Source organism: Saimiri boliviensis, chromosome 2 (genome assembly GCF_048565385.1).
Source record: "Saimiri boliviensis isolate mSaiBol1 chromosome 2, mSaiBol1.pri, whole genome shotgun sequence".
Lineage (NCBI taxonomy): Eukaryota > Metazoa > Chordata > Mammalia > Primates > Cebidae > Saimiri > Saimiri boliviensis.
Genome location: NC_133450.1, coordinates 14,354,616 through 14,373,124, shown reverse-complemented (window position 1 = coordinate 14,373,124; position 18,509 = coordinate 14,354,616). Strand labels below are relative to the sequence as shown.

Here is an 18,509-nt window from a genome sequence, read left to right as displayed (position 1 = left end):
AATAAATAGAGATGTGATCTCGCTGGGTTGCCCAGGCTGGTCTAGAACTCCTGGGCTCAAGTGATTCTCTCACCTTGGCCTCCCAAAGTGCTGTGTTTACAGTTGTGAGTTGCTGTACCCAGCTTTGGCTTGTCTTACATTTTTCAAATTTATGTCCTCATGATATGCTCAGAATGTGATAGACTCTTCCTCCATCTTATAATGAGAAAATAGAGAAAATACATAACGAAGCAGTTTGGCTAGTGTCAGTGGAAATTTGAGTCCAGAAATTGTATCCTGACTCAAAGTGCAATGTTCTGTTTACTACACCGTGCTACCCTCCTTGAATTGAGTATAGCATTTTTTTTTCCTTTGGCATGCAGATTTTGGGGGGGAGTACCTAGCTAGACAGCCTTATTACCCATATTTTGTGTGTGACCTGTGTGGTCCCAAGCAGATTATAATTCATACACAACTGTCACATGCTCAGGCCAAAGCCTATAAGAGGATTGATCCAAAATCCATAAGAAAAGGGGAGGACAAATAAATTTATAGTAGAACAGTATTAGACAATTTACTGCTTAGACTGGATTATCTGTGGGTAGTTACCAGTTAAAGGAATTGGGTCTTTGAAGCCTTCTTGGATGGATACAGAGATCTCTTTGGGGTGAAAGAAAAATGTAGTGTTTCTTGTTATGTTTGGACATGAGTAGCGTCCTGCTGCTATTTTTGCAATCTGAGCTGGGACAGAAACCTCACATGAAAACTTTTTTCTCCTTAACCTTTTTGAAGGAGAGGACTTTTTCATTCCTGAGGTAGCAGAGTGTTATGGTCTATGACATATGTCCTTAAAAGAGCAATTAATGACCTAAAATGTTTGATTTACAAATGTATAAGCCTGTGGGGCTGGGAGTCAGAGAGATGGATGTTGTTATCATGTGTTTTTTAAGCAGGAATGCTTTGGGTAAATACAGGGTATGGAAAGTGGCTGTCATGACCTATCTTGGTTCCTTAAACATATCCATGCAGAGAGGAGTTTCTTCTTTTTTTTTTTTTTTTGAGATGGAGTTTCGTTCTTGTTACCCAGGCTGGAGTGCAATGGCGCCATCTCGGCTCACCGCAACCTCCGCCTCCTGGGTTCAGGCAATTCTCCTGCCTCAGCCTCCTGAGTAGCTGGGATTATAGGCACGTGCCACCATGCCCAGCTAATTTTTTGTATTTTTAGTAGAGACGGAGTTTCACCATGTTGACCAGAATGGTCTCGATCTCTTGACCTTGTGATCCACCCGCCTCGGCCTCCCAAAGTGCTGGGATTACAGGCTTGAGCCACCGCGCCCGGCCCTGAGAGGAGTTTCTTAATGATCAAATGTAGGAACAAAACAGATAGTACTGACAACTCATGGTGGACAAGTGGTTTCAGAGGCTGGTGAGTTGCAGTCCTAAAAAAGAAAGTGGAATACAATTAGGCAGAAGGAAAGAAAAGAGAGGAAAATAGTGACAGAAGCTTGTGTAAGTTGTTGAATGCTTTGTGGTCTCTGTAAGATATTGGTTCTCCTGATTCTGCGCTTTGTCTGCCATGAAAGCAAGAGGTCAGTGCTTTTCATTTCCCACTATCATATTGGTTACCCTACCTCCTGGGGTTAAACATCTCTGCAATGACCTGTCAAAGAGTTGATTATTAGCTGTATAAAGCCAGGGTTGCTGTAGGGAGCAGATGGGAAGTGGTTTGGCTGCTGCAACCAGGCCGATTGAAGAATCCTTGGCAGTTTTACCGTGTATCTTTGGAAATATACTACCAAAGTTACTGTGAAGTTTCCTGGTTTTGGAAACCTAGATTTCTGAAAAGTCACCTGGTTGAAAAGTAGCACTTATGAGAACTATTCACTCTCAAAAATAGGAATACAGGGACTTTCTAAAAGAACATCAGGACCACTAAAGATGAGTCCTTGGGATATGTTTTCTTTGCATCCTGGTCACTCAGACATTTTGGGTAGGTTTCTAGTAGGGAAAGCACTTTTTGATAGGGATATTAATAGAATTATAGATTTGAAAAAGGCCTTAGAGGCATGTCTAGACTAACCCTACCACACATAGGGGAATCTTTTATGTATTTGCTTGACAGGGATTATGCTTTTTCTGCTTAAATACTTTGAGTAAAATAGATTTTAAACATTGTGGATCATTGTTGGAAATCTCAGGATATTAAATTTTGTCCTGAGTTAAACATCTGTCTTTCAGTAACTCCTACTGACTGATTCTATTTCTACCCTCAGAGTCACAAAGTTACTTTCTCTCTTCTACACTGTGGACATCATTCATTCATTCATTCATTCATTCATTCATTTTCTTTCTGAGACAGTCTTGGCTCTGTTACCCAGGCTGGAATGTAATGGCGCGATCTCAGCTCACTGCCTCCCAGGTTCAAGCCATTCTCCTGCCTCAGCCTCCCAAGTAGCTAGGATTACATGCACCTGCCATAACACCTGGCTAATTCTTCATATTTTTAGTAGAGATGGGTTTTTACCTTGTTGGCCAGGCTGGTCTTAAACTCCTGACCTCAGTTGATCCACCCATCTAATTTCCCAAAGTGCTGTGATTACAGGCATGAGCCACTGTGCCTGGCACCATCATATATTTGAAGCTAACAGCCTGTCTTCCTTCAGTGTTCTCCTTTTCAGAATAAAGAATCCCAGTTTCTAAGGCCATTTCTCTTATGAAAGCCATTATGAAATGGCTTCTCAGTATTGTATCATACCGTGCTCTATAGTACATCCTTGCAGTTTATTAATATCATGCTTAAGATGTGGAATCTGGAAATGAGCACATATCAGATGTTCTTTTCGCCTCCAGCTACCATTTCAGAAAAAGTACAATTTTTGAAAAATGTGATGGCAATATTACTTGCTTACTAGAAACAAAACAAAACAAAACAAAACAGTTTGCCATGGCATATGGAATTGTAATAAGAGGAATTTGAAAAAAATGTCAGCTTTATAACTTAAAGTTCATCTTTCCTTATTGTTGTTAAGGCTTTTTGAGGTATATTTTTATAACTTTTTGAGGTACATTGTTAAAGGAATGGTTTTGCCTTACATGTTTTTCAGGGATAATTTTTAATATCTGTGTTGAGTTTTACTATTCATGCTACAAAATGCAGTTGGTATTTGTATTTATAGGAATTATTTAAATTTATGCTACATTGAACTGATTTTAGTATTTCAGGTAGTTTTTTTGTTTGTTGGTTAGTTTTTTGACATGGTGTCTTGCTCTGTCGCCAAGTCTGGAGTGCAGTGGCAGGATCGTGGCTCACTGAAACCTCATGTCCCAGGTTCAAGCGATTCTCCTGCCTCAGCCTCCCAAGTAGCTGAAATCATAGGATGCACCACCGTACCTGGCTAATTTTTGTATTTTTAGTAGAGAAGGGGTTTTGCCATGTTGGCTAGGCTGATCTGAAACTCCTGACCTCAAGTGATCCGCCCACCTGGATCTCCTGAAGTGCTGGGATTATAGGCCTGAGCCACAGTGCCTGGACTTTTTAAATGAATTTTAATTGATAACTGCATTTTTTGTTTCCTTGCACCCTTTTTTTAAATGTTATATCCTTTTGTCCTCTCAACTAAGTTATATATTTTCATTTTAACCTTTTATCTTTTTTTTTTTTTTGAGACACAGTTTCATTCTGTTTCCCAGGCCGGAGTGCAGTGGCGCCATCTTGGCTTACTGTAGCTTCTGCCTCCCAGGTTCAAATGATTCTCATGCCTCAGTCTCCTGAGTATCTGGGATTACAGGCATGAGCCACCACACCCAGCTAATTTTTGTATTATTAGTAGAGATGAGGTTTTAACCATGTTTGCCAGGCTGGTCTGGAACTCCTGACCTGAAGTGATCTGCCTGCCTCAGCCTCCCAAAGTGCTGGGATTACAGGCGTGAGCCACTGTGCCTGACTTCTGTTACCTTTTTAATGCTCTCTTCCTTACTGGCATACTTTATCATGCATCCTACAGCAGGGCAGCCAGTACAGTATACTGAGAACTGTCAGAAGCTAATTTTTCTGTTTTAAATGCTTTCCTTACTCTTCCAGAGTCTCTCTTCCATTACCATTCTATTTTCTAGAGTTATGTTGTTTTTCTAAGGATAAAGTAAGGTGGGGTTGTTTTAATGTGGGGTTGTTTGCCACAGTTGCAAAGATTGCAAAACTAAAAGATTATGACTTGGGGAAGAACTGTGCTTTAATAATTCTGTATCATGGAAATTCAGTTTGCATCTCCTTTCCTAGAGATGCCCTTTGCCCCTCATAATAGAAAGATTATTTTCAGTACCATGTTCCATTGCCTTATTCACTGTCTTTTATTTGCTGCTGTTTTTTAAGTACCTAGCTTAGTGCCTGGCACATAGTAGGCAACAAATAAAAGATTTTTTAGTGAATGAGCAGGTATGTACTGTGCTATTTCATGGAAGCCAAGTCTTCTTGTGTAATGTTGAGAATTCCAAACCTTGCTAATTTCTTCAGAATTCTAGATCATTTTCAGAGTATCTTTTTTCTTTTTTTGAGACAGGGTCTCACTCTGTCACCCAGGCGTGAGTGAAATGGCACAATCTCAGGTCACTGCAGTCTTGACTCCAGGATCAAGCCATTCTCCCACCTGTTAGCTCCCTGAGTAGCTGGGACTACAGGCATTACCATCTCACCCAGCTGATTGTATTTTTTATAGAGACAGGGTTTTGCCATGTTGCCTGGACTGGTCTTGAACTCCTGGGCTCAAGTGATTCTCTCACCTTGGCATCTTAAAGTGTTGGGATTACAGGCGAGAGCCACCATGGCTGGCCTAGAGGTATCATTTAATCTTAAGAGATTGTGTTTCCTTTACCTTGTGGTTAGATTTTTTTCATAATTTCTACGTTATATCCCCTCATCCCCACTTTTTGCTCATATCGTATGAAATAAGATCTATGTAGACTTGACGTTTACTAATAAATAGTGGTTGGTTGCTGTTAACACTAAGGTCTCCATTTGGGTAATGGATGTATTTTCTTTCCACATCTACAGCTAAACGGCAGATAAATGTGCACACCTCTCCCTCTTAAATTCCAGTTGCTAGCAGGCATTTACCTGGCTCCTCTCCTTTTGCTCTCCTACTGTGACATCTTTTCTTGCCCCTACACCCTTATTCTTTGACATTGCTCTGAGGGAGTAGGTAAAAAAGTCCAATTTGTCCTGTCTCTATCCATCTGTAGCATTTACAGATCTCTACAAAGTTAGAGATCCACTTTGCAGAATTCAGTGTGACACCACTGGCTTGTGATTTCTACTCAATTATCTTATAAAAATTACTTTTTGGCCGGGCGCGGTGGCTCAAGCCTGTAATCCCAGCACTTTGGGAAGCCGAGGCGGGTGGATCACGAGGTCAAGAGATCGAGACCATCCGGGTCAACATGGTGAAACCCCGTCTCTACTAAAAATACAAAAAATTAGCTGGGCATGGTGGCACGTGCCTGTAATCCCAGCTACTCAGGAGGCTGAGGCAGGAGAATTGCTTGAACCCAGGAGGCGGAGGTTGCGGTGAGCCGAGATGGCGCCATTGCACTCCAGCCTGGGTAACAAGAGGGAAACTCTGTCTCAAAAAAAAAAAAAAAAAAAAAAAAAAATTACTTTTTGGCCAGATGTGGTGTCTCACGCCTGTAATCTCAGCACTTTGGGAGGGCGAGGCAGGCAGATCACTTGAGGTCAGGAGGTTGAGACCAGCCTGGCCAACATGGTGAAACCCTGTCTCTACTAAAAATAGAAAAGTTAGCCCATTGTGGTGACGCACGTCTGTAATCCCAGCTTCTTGGGAAGCTGAGGTGGCAGAATTGCTTGAAACCTGGGTGGCAGAGGTTGCAGTGAGCCAAGATCACACCACTGCACTCCAGCCTGGGTGACAGAACAAGACTCTGACTAAAAAAAAAAATTTTTTTTTTTAAATGGGTACAGAAAGATGGTGGACAGAGGAATAAGTAAGAACGGAACTCTGGCTTTATCATAAAAATAATACTGGATGGTATATGTTGACTGCCAGGTTTTCTAGATGGTACACTCCTCAAGTCTTGTTAGTCAGGAGATAGTAGAGAGATTGCCTCTTTTTTTGTTTTGTTTTGTTTTGTTTTGTTTTGTTTTGAGATGGAGTCTCTGTCACCCAGGCTGGAGTGCAGTGGTGTTATCTCGCCTCACTGCAACCTCCGCCTCCTGGATTCAAGTGATTCTCCTGCCTCCGCCTCCCAAGTAGCTGGGATTACAGGTGCCTGACACCATGTCTGTCTAATTTTTGTATTTTTAGTAGAGACAGGCTTTCGCCATGTTGGCCAGGCTGATCTTGAACTCCTGACCTCAGGTGATCTGCCCGCCTCTGCCTCTCAAAGTGCTGGGATTACAGGCGTGAGCCACTGTGCATGGCCATATATTGCCTTTTTAATAACCTCTCACCACCACCCCCTTTTGTAGCCAGTCTCTGTTTCCTGTGGTGTGAGGCCTGGTGTTTGTCAGTACAGTGCCATCAGTATTATATGAGAAAGGGAAGAGTTATCCCACATCCTGGTGTTAGGATTTTTAGTAGTGTCCAGTTTTTTTTTTTGTTTGTTTTTTTTTTTTTGAGACGGAGTTTCGCTCTTGTTACCCAGGCTGGAGTGCAATGGCACGATCTCGGCTCACCGCAACCTCCGCCTCCTGGGCTCAGGCAATTCTCCTGTCTCAGCCTCCTAAGTAGCTGGGATTACAGGCACACGCCACCACGCCCAGCTAGTTTTTTGTATTTTTTATTTTTTTTGAGACGGAATTTCGCTCTTGTTACCCAGGCTGGAGTGCAATGGCGCGATCTCGGCTCACCACAACCTCCGCCTCCTGGGTTCAGGCAATTCTCCTGCCTCAGCCTCCTGAGTAGCTGGGATTACAGGCACGCGCCACCATGCCCAGCTAATTTTTTGTATTTTTAGTAGAGACGGGGTTTCACCATGTTGACCAGGTTGGTCTCGATCTCTCGACCTTGTGATCCACCCGCCTCGGCCTCCCAAAGTGCTGGGATTACAGGCTTGAGCCACCGCGCCCTGCAGTTTTCTGTATTTTTAGTAGAGACGGGGTTTCACCATGTTGACCAGGATGGTCTCGATCTCTTGACCTCGTGATCCACCCGCCTCGGCCTCCCAAAGTGCTGGGATAGTGTCCAGTTTTTAATTAACATTTTTCTTTTCTTGTGTGTCTTCGTAAGTATTTTAGTGGGAAGTGGGAAAGGCCACTTTGAATTCTGCTATTGAGATATAATTTGAAACCTAGAGCTTGATATAGCTGATTTAACGTCTCTGAACTTATGCTGATTGGTTGAGTCCCCTCTCAGATTGTCTCGTCTAGTTGAAGTCTTAGCCCCCTGTCCTGAAGTTGCTTTTTCCCCAGTTCTGCTTGTTTTTCCCTTTTATTCTTAGCAATAATAAGACTTTTCTTCCCAATAGTAGGAGGAATCTATTCTGTTTTTAGTAGAGACAGACTCAGTTAGAGGGTTTTTAAAGCTTTTGCTAGATCATGTTCTGAGCCTTTGATGATGTAAAAAAAAGCAAGGAGAAATGGGGGTATGAGTAAAGCTGTGCTAGAGCTTGACTGTGTTGTGCCAGGGCCTGTATTGATTGAGGGAGGATTGCCAGCTGACAGTGGTAGTAGAAATAGGTCTCTTAGGAATGGGAAATCAACTCTAGAGGACTCCTAGTTAAGACTTACCAGAGAATCTTTGGGCTGTTGGAAATATTGTACTTTTCCCTAGGGAGATGGAGTGGGAATTGATTTTTCCTTAGGTCCAATGTAACTTGGTTAGAAATACAATTTTACCTGTTTGTTGTGTCTGTTGTGATATGATAGTCCCATAGGAAGGGTCTGTATTTGTGTGGGAGTTTATTTCAGGCTGTCTCTTGCCTGTATTGTTTAACAGCTTTTTAAATTTTCTTTTTCCAGCAATGATGTTGTCCACTGGGCATGTACTGACCAATGTGGCAGGTCTGAGAACATAGCTGAAGCTGAAAATAGGAAAGCTGGGGGCGAGGAAGAGCCTTGAATCTGAGGTGGGACGTTGACTCTAAGATGTCCTTGAGCAGTGGAGCCTCCGGAGGGAAAGGAGTGGATGCAAACCCGGTTGAGACATACGACAGTGGGGATGAATGGGACATTGGAGTAGGGAATCTCATCATTGACCTGGACGCCGATCTGGAAAAGGACCAGCAGAAACTGGAAATGTCAGGCTCAAAGGAGGTGGGAATACCGGCTCCCAATGCTGTGGCCACACTACCAGACAACATCAAGTTTGTGACCCCAGTGCCAGGCCCTCAAGGGAAGGAAGGCAAATCAAAATCCAAAAGGAATAAGAGTGGCAAAGACACTAGCAAACCCACTCCAGGGACTTCCCTGTTCACTCCAAGTGAGGGGGCAGCTAGCAAGAAAGAGGTGCAGGGACGCTCAGGAGATGGTGCCAATCCTGGAGGCCTGGTTGCTGCTATTGCTCCCAAGGGCTCAGAGAAGGCGGCTAAGGCATCCCGCAATGTAGCCAGTTCCAAAAAGGAGAAGGAGAACAGCTCATCTAAGAGCAAGAAGGAGAGAAGCGAAGGAGTGGGGACTTGTTCAGAAAAGGATCCTGGGGTCCTCCAGCCAGTTCCCTTGGGAGGACGAGGTGGTCAGTATGATGGAAGTGCAGGGATGGATACAGGAGCTGTGGAGCCACTTGGGAGTATAGCTATTGAGCCTGGGGCAGCGCTCAATCCTTTGGGAACTAAACCAGAGCCAGAGGAAGGGGAGAATGAGTGTCGCCCGCTAAAGAAAGTCAAGTCTGAAAAGGTAAGAGGGGGCCAGATCTGACTGCCAGTCAGAACTGCCCTGGACTAACTGCCAAATACTATGTGTTTTCTGTGGGAGGCTCATTAGTTTGTGGGTAATGACCAATTACAAGGTCAGAGCAGCTGGTAATGATAATGTGGTTTTGTTCCAAATTAGAGGATTCCCTGCAGACTCATTTACAGCAGGCCTGGCATTTTGGAACAGGATATCTGTTATTGGGGGCAGCAGCTTTGTAGAATGAATTTTCTGTAGTCTAAGTTGGGACCTTCCCACCTTGTCCTTGCCCAACTCAAGACACTTGTTGGTAGAGATTGGCATCAAACCTTTATTTGGTTCCCAGTTTGATGGGGTTTTCATCATCAGACTCAATAATAGTTGATAAACAATATGCCTTTGGTCATAATATAGATTGAATATCGTTCTCAATGGGATAAATGGTGCTGCTCGGTCTCTGGGTTAAATTTCATGGCATGTCTACCAAATGTTACATTGCTGGCTACCAAAGAGCAAAGGGGCACATTTTTGGGGCAGGAGGTACTCATTTTATTATGAGGTACTTAGACCTTATGAGTTACTGTTGTGGCTATGAAAGTTTGGCCTAGAAAGAGATTCTTTGGCCACTAAAGGTGTAGCTTTGTGCCAGGTAACTCCTACAACTATTAGGAATCAAAGTCTTCTGGTGGTTTAATAGCTGCCAATAGTGTAATGATACCTTGCCTTCCACTTGATTTGGAAGGACAGGTGCCTGCAGTCCCAGGAGGGCTTAGAACTGAGTCCCTCCTCTGAGAAGATGATCTTAGTTCATGCTTCAGGAAATGGAACTTGCAGGCCTGGAGGAGAATAGGTGTGAGGCTAGGGTCAGCTCAGGCTGCTTTAAACGTCAGCCTACAATTTCCTGCAAAGCAGTGGCCTTACGATGAGCTGTTCATTGGCTCTTGATTTTCTGCTCTGTGCTCTGCTCACTCTGTGCTTTCAGCTGATCCCAGCAGATGCAGTATAAATTGATTTCTCTGTAATTACATCAGCTGCAGCAGGGAATATCTATTTCCATATGTAAGTGTTAATAAATAAAGGCTGGATGTGTATGTTTGGGTGGTAGTGCCCTCTTAGTGCCTGGATTCCAGTGGTAGCTCATGCTTTCCTTGCTGTTGGTATTTTGGTCTTTGCCTCAGGCACATCTGTAGCTCTTAGCAACATCTGGGCTTCTCCAGTAATAGGGCTGTGAGTTTCTTCCACTAATAACACAATGTCTCATTCCCTTTTACCAGTGGCAGCTGCCAGAGAGGCTGCCTGTGTTTAGGTGGCAGATGCTATAGTCCACTTCAGTAGAGTCAAGTTCCAGCTGGTTACTGGCTTGGCTCATCCTGTGCTGGCTGTGATTTGCTATTTTCTCTCGGGTACAGATGGATAATACTGTTTTAAAGAGGCTTAGGAGTACTAGCAGTTGTTGCTTCTGTTCCAGGCCCATTAAAACTGTTCCCTACATCTGGCTTCAAGAAACTCTTGCCATATATCCATATTCATAATAATTATTCTTCCTGTGCTGAAAAGTACTTCTGAGGATGACCTTCATTCTCCTGTCTAAATTTTAGAGTACTGGTCTCATGTTGCAACCTTCTATGCCTACTGGTAGTTTGTGGATGAAAGAATTAATACTGCTTAGCTTTATATTGGATTTAAGTGTAAATGTCCATGATTGTCTCCAACAGAGAAGCAAATGGATCCCATTTTCTCACATACAGGTGCAGTGACTGGTTGAGTAGCTACCCTTCAGATTATAATTGGGCTGAAAGATGCAGTCTCTTCAGCTAAGAATACATCTTGGTGCCCGGGAATTTTGTCCCTTAATAATGTTGCTTTGCTATATAAGCTTTGCCTCCCAGGGAGACTGTGAGAATGGGACAGTAGGATGAAAAAGAAAAGGGAAAGGGACTGTGCTTCAGTTTTTGAAAAATAGATAAAATTGCTGGCAAGTACTTTTAGAAGGAGACAATTTGCTATAAAGTTTCATTTGAACATAAGCAAGAACCTGCTTTCTCAATTCCTTCCCCTAGTTCCTCAACCCTTTTGGACAGTCTAGTTCTGGGGGTACCTTTTCATATTACCTTTGGCTATTGAAATAAATAATTGAATAAATGTTTGGAAGGTGCTAGGAGATTAAAACATACTGTGCAGGGAGAGAACATTTCTGGACTGTGAGGAGCAGGAGAGGCAAGCTAAAGGAAAGAAAGTTAAGAATTGTGCAGTGGCCGGGCGCGGTGGCTCAAGCCTGTAATCCCAGCACTTTGGGAGGCCGAGGCGGGTGGATCATGAGGTCAAGAGATCGAGACCATCCTGGTCAACATGGTGAAACCCCGTCTCTACTAAAAATACAAAAAATTAGCTGGGCATGGTGGCGTGTGCCTGTAATCCCAGCTACTCAGGAGGCTGAGGCAGGAGAATTGCCTGAACCCAGGAGGCGGAGGTTGCGGTGAGCCGAGATCGCGCCATTGCACTCCAGCCTGGGTTAACAAGAGCGAAACTCCATCTCAAAAAAAAAAAAAAAAAAAAAAAAGAATTGTGCAGTGAATGGAAGAGCTTTTGAAAAACAAGAATCTCTCGGTTTTGGGCATAATAGGTGCTTAGTGAGTATTTGTTGATTAGTTCTATAATTTATAAGCAAAGTCTTTGAAAATGTCTTTAAAATTTTCGCTCTGAGAAATTGGCTTGCCTGTGGTTTGAGATGTTTCCATGTAGGGACAACCAACAGAACCAAAACAGCAAAACATTATGTTTTGATATAATCTAGGAATGCATCCTCTAACCTGGGAGCTGTCATGAAGAGGGAGAAGTCATAAAATTTGGGAAGTTTCTTGACTGAGGTCTGTTGTGCCGAGTAGCAATGTTGACTACTAGCTAGGGGAAGATTTGAATATTGAAATTATTGGCCTATCCTGCTGACTCATGCCTGTAATCCTAGCACTTTGGGAGGCCAAGGCCAGCGGATTGTTTAAGCTCAGGAGTTTGAGACCAGCCTAGGAAACTACAAAAACTACAAAATTAGCCGGGCATGGGTGGTGTGCATCTGTAGTCTCAGCTACTGGGGAGGCTAAGGTGGGAGGATAGCTTGAGCTTGGGTGGTAGAGGTTGCAGTGAGTTGAGATGACACCACTGCACGCTAGCCTGGGCAATAGAGCCAGATCTTATCACAAAAAAAAAAAAAAAAAAAAAAAAAAAGAAATTCTCTACCTCACGTTCTTCTCTCTTGTGATGGCAGATATCTTAGACTATGGCCAAGGAAATGTTCTTTCAGACAAGATGTGGATTTTCCTTCATGGAATCTCAGTTTTGCTCAACCATACCTTCCTCTGACAGGGCTCGCTGTCTGTTTCACAGAGTTCTAGGAGAGACCAGAGATGGCTCTTAGCAACTGCTGCTGCTCTGAATTGTTATTGAACACTTCTGCCTCATACTTCCTGCCAGCTGAAGAGATGGGGGAGGGAATGTTGAGGAATAAACAAGACAGAGCCTTCTGGCTCCTGCCTGTTCCCCTTGCCTTTGGTTTGATTGATGGGTTGTTAAGTTAGGGATGGAAAGGGAGGTAGGGAGGAGGGCAGGCGCCTGTCTGAGTGTCCTGAGCTTAGTGCTTTTGTCGCCACTCTGACAGGCAAGAAAAAAGGAATTTACAAACCACAGATGGCAACGATCTATCTGTGCTAACTTTGTCAGGGCTTGTGACCAGGAGTTAAGGTAAGACTCCTTTTCCCTCAAATCATATAAAATAGCCAAGTAGGCTCTAGTAGTTAAACAAAGGAGCTTGAAGTTTGCAACTAAAAGCTCCCCCTCACATCTCTTTAGCTGCTGCTTTTGATCTTGCAAGGTAGGAACACTGCACTTTGCTTTTCCCGTGTTTGAGTGTCAGCTTCTGCTGCTTTCAGAATGCCACATGTATTTACCACTTCCCCCATTAGTTTAGGATACAAAGGAAACCATAAAATGTATTCTTTGCTCTTTCAACTTCTGATCATGCATGCTATCACATCCTGTGTTCTTAAGAGCATCTTGCTTTTTGTTGGTTTTATATTCCTGCCCTAATTTGTGCTTTCTAGCTCAGCTCTCTTGTATCGGAGTCCCTCATTGCCCAACCAAGGTCAGGTGTCTTTTATTCCTTCTGATCCAAGGCTTCTCTCTTAACGGCTTCTTCACTAGCTGTTATTTCTCCGCTATTGATGGCATAGCATTCAGCTTTGCTTCCTGAAACCAAATGCCCTCAAGCATTTTCCTTCATGGAAAAAATTAAAAAGAAGTTGATATTTATGTGGGACAGAGTTGTGGTCTGTAACTACAAGCTTAATTTATTTTTTCATTCAGAAATTCTATTTTCCTTCTATATGTTGTAATTCAAGGTGGTCCCAGAGAAAGATTATCTTGTCCAGTTTCCTCATTTTATTGAAGAAACTAAGACCAGTGAGGTCCTGTGACTTGCCCAGCATCTCACAGGTAGTCACTGAAAAAGCCACATTTCTAGATACCAAATTCTTATGGCATGTTGTTACTCTGGGATTGTTAACAAATGTTTAACTGTCAGGAAGGATTCTCAATTTTCCCACTTTATTTATTATTTGTTTAGTATTACTGTTACTTTTTTTGAGTTGGAGACTCACTCTATCACCCAGGCTGGAGTGCAGTGGCACAATCTTGGCTCATTGCAACCTCTGCCTCCCGAGTTCAGGCAATTCTCCTGCCTTAGCCTCCTGAGTAGCTGGGATTACAAGCACGCACCACCGTGCCTGGCTAATTTTTTTGTAATTTTAGTACAGATGGGGTTTCAACATCTTGGCCAGGCTGGTCTCAAACTCCTGACTTTAAGTGATCCACCTGCCTTGGCCTCCCAAAATGCTGAGATTACAGGCATGAGCCACTGAGCCCAGCCTATTTGCTTATTTATTATTATTTTTTGGAGATGGAGTCTTGCTCTGTTGCCCAGGCTGGAGTGCAGTGGCATGATCTCAACTCTGCCTCCTGGGTTCAAGTGATTCTCCTGCCTCAACATCCAGAGTAGCTGGGATTACAGGCACGCGCCACCACACTTGGCTAATTTTTGTATTTTTAGTAGAGATGGGGTTTCACCATGTTGGTCAGGCTGGTCTCTAACTCCTGACCTCCTGATCTGCCCACCTCAGCCTCCCAGAGTGCTGCAATTACAGGTGTGAGCCTCTGCACCCAGCCCTAATTGCTTATTTTTAAGACATGGTTTCGCTATGTTGCCTCTGCTGATCTTGAACTCCTGGGCTTAATGCACTTCTGTCTTGAGCTCGTGAGTAGCTGGGACTACAAGTGTGTGCCACCACACCTGGCCATTTTTCCAGTTTAAAGACTGCCTTGAAACACTAGATGAAAATGCTTACTTACATACTCCAAAATTGCTTTCACCCCAAAACTGCTTTCACATGTTTTTCACAGTGACATTAACATTGTAGACACTCAATAAACAAAGGATCTTTGAGTTTGGGGTTTTAGATAAGGTAATGAATGATGTCTGCACAGAATAATCATTAGCTGGCACTGAACCTGTCCTGTTATTTATAAAGAAGAAAAGTTACTTTAAAACTGCTACTTTAAGCTTGACTACTTATGGTATATGTGTGTGTGTGTGTGTTGTGGAATATTTCATTCAGCCAAATTTCATTGTAATAATTGAGGAATATTTCTTTGTTTACTTGGCAATCGCAGGTAAGAAAAAAACCCTTTTCTAGTGCTTCTTCCTTGGACACATCACTAATAGGCAGACCTTCAAATGTATCGTGGATATTATTAAATATTTCGGCCAGGCGCGGTGGCTCAAGCCTGTAATCCCAGCACTTCGGGAGGCCGAGGCGGGTGGATCATGAGGTTGAGAGATCGAGACCATCCTGGTCAACATGGTGAAACCCCGTCTCTACTAAAAATACAAAAAATTAGCTGGGCGTGGTGGCACGTGCCTGTAATCCCAGCTACTCAGGAGGCTGAGGCAGGAGAATTGCCTGAACCCAGGAGGCTGAGGTTGCGGTGAGCCGAGATCGCACCATTGCACTCCAGCCTGGGTAACAAGAGTGAAACTCCGTCTCAAAAAATAAAATAAAATAAAAAATAAAATAAAATAAATAAATATTTCGTAGAGATGATATACTGTTGGATATTGTTATCACTTTTCATTCACTTGGTACACTAATTGAGTGTACTTTAGATACTAGGTTTTCTACTTTGTATTGGGTATACACTGGTGAGTAAAACGGAGGTGGTCTCTGCTTTTTGAGGAGCTTACAGTTTACCAGCTAGAGCAGAGTTCCTAAAAGTGTGTCCCATAAAACCATGTACATCATATCACCAGAGTATCAGAAATGTAGATTCTTGGACCCTGTCCCAGATCTGCTAAATAAGGTTTTGGGGTAAGGGCCCAGAAATCTATACTTCCAGAAGCCTCTCTAGATAATTGCTATGTATGTTAAGGTTTGAGAACCTTTGTGAATTTTCCTTTCAAGATAGGTATCTCCTTTAAAACACTAGCCTTCAGGCCGGGCGCGGTGGCTCAAGCCTGTAATCCCAGCACTTTGGGAGGCCGAGGCGGGTGGATCACGAGGTTGAGAGATCGAGACCATCCTGGTCAACATGGTGAAACCCCGTCTCTACTAAAAATACAAAAAACTAGCTGGACATGGTGGCGCGTGCCTGTAATCTCAGCTACTCAGGAGGCTGAGGCAGGAGAATTGCCTGAACCCAGGAGGCGGAGGTTGCAGTGAGCCGAGATCGCGCCATTGCACTCCAGCCTGGGTAACAGGAGCGAAACTCCATCTCAAAAAAAAAAAAAAAAAAAAAAAACCACTAGCCTTCTAAACTTGAATTTCACATAAACTCTTATGTGTAATTTAGTGGCTAACGGCATAAACTCTAGCCAGGCATCCTGGCTTGAGCCTTGGAGGTCAAGGCTGTAGTAGTGAACTGTGATCACACTACTACACTCTAGCTTGGGTGACAGAGTGAGACTCTATCTCCAAAAAAATATTAAATTTTAAAAGAGTGTAAACTCTGGAGCCAGACTACCTGGCTTTGTATCCTACCTTTCCACTTTTTTACTGAGTGATCTTGACCAAGTTTCTTAATTGTTCTTCCTCAGTTTTCTTATCTGCAAAATGAGAGAAGCAAAGCACCTACATAAGTTTGTCTTTGTGTATGTATGTATTTATTTATTTTTGAGATGGAGTCTCACTCTGCTGCCCAGGCTGGAGTGCAGTGATGCTATCTCTGTTCATTGCAACCTCCACCTTAGCCTCCTGAGTAGCTGGGATTACAGGCATGCACCACTACACCCAGGCAATTTTTGTATTTTTAGTAGAGACAGGGTTTCACTGTGTTGGCCAGGCTGGTCTTGAGCCCCTGGGCTCAAGTGATCCACCTGCCTTGGCCTCCCAAAATGCTGGGATTATGGGCATCAGCCACCATGCCTGGACTTGTTTGTTTTTAGATTAAGTTAGCTAATTCGTATAAAACAGTGCCTGGCATGTAGGAAGCATTCAATAAGTATTAGAAAAAATGAAAATACAATTTGATTGGAAATAGGTCTTAGTCTGTCCTAGGCAATAATGTACTGAAAGACAACAACATTTCACTTTTCGGGAATCCCAGTATGAGTAGAATAGATCAACATGTTAGCTAAGACTTACCACCGTGTTCTGAAGAAGTTCCAGATCTAGGCTGGGAAATTTTCATGGTGGTAATGTGTTCTAAAGCCCCTGATATTTATAGTTGGAGGTCGGGGGAAGACCAAAAATTAGCTTAGAGTATATTGAAGTGGCCTGTTGAATTTCAGACTTCATATGAATCAAGTTTCCTTTCTGGCCACATCCCTGGTATTGGGTTGGGTATTATTGGATGGATGTTACTGTGGTTTTGCCCGGTATATGTAATCTCATGGACACTGCAGTAGCGCTGTTTTTGTTTCTACACAAGAATGCATGGAAAAATCTAAGTTCTAGCCATTAATCTTTCTCCCCCAGTGTGAACTTGTATTTTTGCCATTTGGGGATAAGAGCTTTTACCAGCAGAGCTCATCCAGGGAGGCAGCAAGGCTTGGGCTTTCAGGCTGGAGGCGGCAGTAACATACACAGCTGAGATCCTGCTACTCCTGGCTATCTGAGCCCCCTCTCTGTGGTTTTCACTCTTGAAGCCATGCTTGAGTAACCCACCTCCAGAGCTGCTGACAGGGCTGTGTTCAGAGGCCTTGGAAATTACACTGTTCATTTCCTTATCATCCAGTGACCTGCAGTGCAGAGCCTTCTGGTGTAGGAACAAGGCAGCAAAAATCCAGACGGCTCCCAGCCAGCATGTGTCAAGAGCTACAAAGAAGGAAATTGGACTTGCTCACTTAAAAACCATGGGGTTAGGCTTTGATTTTCGGTTCCTGTGGAGAGTTATTTGTGTGTATGAGCATGTACTATCTCTGTATATATGTATAGAATGAGTCTGTTCATGGCAAAGCTGTGAAGGAGGAGCATCTGAAAGTAGAGAGCAGAGGGAAGATGGCTTTTCTCTTCAGTTAATTTCCCTGTTGTGTCGTTGGGGTGGGCCTGGAAGCATTAGCATCAGGAAGGTGCCAGACCATATTAATATTTTAAAATATATTTCTCTCAGTACAGTTTAGTCATGGTTGAAAGTACCCACACATGAACCTTCTCTGCCTGGCCGAGAAGACATTTTTAGCAAATCGTATTTCCCAAAGTCATTCATCCTAGATGACATTGACATAATCAATATTTAAGCTGCCTAAGAAGTGTAGACTTTGGGTCAGTCCTCGGTAAGAGTGATAGCTCTTTTGAGATGAGAGGATAGTGTGATAAAAAAGAGACCTATGTGGTAGCTAAGGTGAGCTAAGGAGGAATTTGGAGCATTTTGGCATTTTCTGTTTATAGGGTAAAGGTCTATTACATTTTAAGAGCGCATCTTTATTTTGGGGGTTGGTATTACAAAGCAGTCTACTCTTTTTGGCATCTGTTGCCAAAGGAGGCCCAGAGGAAAGATTCAGGCTGAAGTAAAATGTGAGCGGTAACAGGTTCTTAGCCAAATTTACAAACATTCTGTCCTTAATTTTCCTTTTTCTGGATTTCACCTGCCTTCATGTTACTGGTGCCATTGGAGCCTTTGTAAGGTGGGGAGAAAAAAGAAAGAAATCTTTAAGCTTTCAGAACCTGGAGGTGTTTTAAACCCTGAGTGTCTGTCTTGTTGAAAGGACTCTGTAGAGAAGTGTCTTCACATGAGGTGATACCTAAGGTGAGAAGGGATTACTTCCTTTTCCCTTCATGTAAGTTAGTTGGCCCTGTATCAGTAGCATTTGAGGATTTGATAAAAATTTGGATCTCACACCTCCTTGCAGTACATAAAGTTAGAAACTCTAGGCTTGAGATACAGCAATTTTTTTTTTTTTTTTTTTTTGAGACAGGATCTCACTTTGTTTCCCAGGCTGGAGTATAGTGACACAAATCAAGGCTCATTGCAGCCACAACCTCCCAGGCTCAAGTGATTTTCTCATTTTCCCACCTCCCCAGTAGCTGGAACTACAGGTGTGTGCCATCATGCCCAGCTAATTTTTCAATTTTTTTAGAGACTGGGTCTCACTGTGTTGTCCAGGCTGGTCTTGAACGCCTGACCTCAAGCCATCCTCCTGCCTTGGCCTCCC

The 18,509-nt window shown here is 43.2% G+C and overlaps 1 protein-coding gene across 4 annotated transcripts in view; it reads left to right on the top strand.

Annotated features, from left to right (window-relative positions):
* ZNF609 (zinc finger protein 609) overlaps positions 1 to 18,509 on the top strand; it is a 269,562-nt gene that overhangs the window by 33,660 nt on the left and 217,393 nt on the right. For all 4 annotated transcript variants that reach the window (XM_074392828.1, XM_039469110.2, XM_039469111.2 and 1 more), the window contains exon 2: positions 7,949 to 8,821. In XM_074392828.1, the coding sequence (XP_074248929.1) occupies positions 8,075 to 8,821 (747 nt within the window). In that variant the 5' untranslated portion in view covers positions 7,949 to 8,074. The remainder of the gene's footprint in view (positions 1 to 7,948; positions 8,822 to 18,509) is intronic.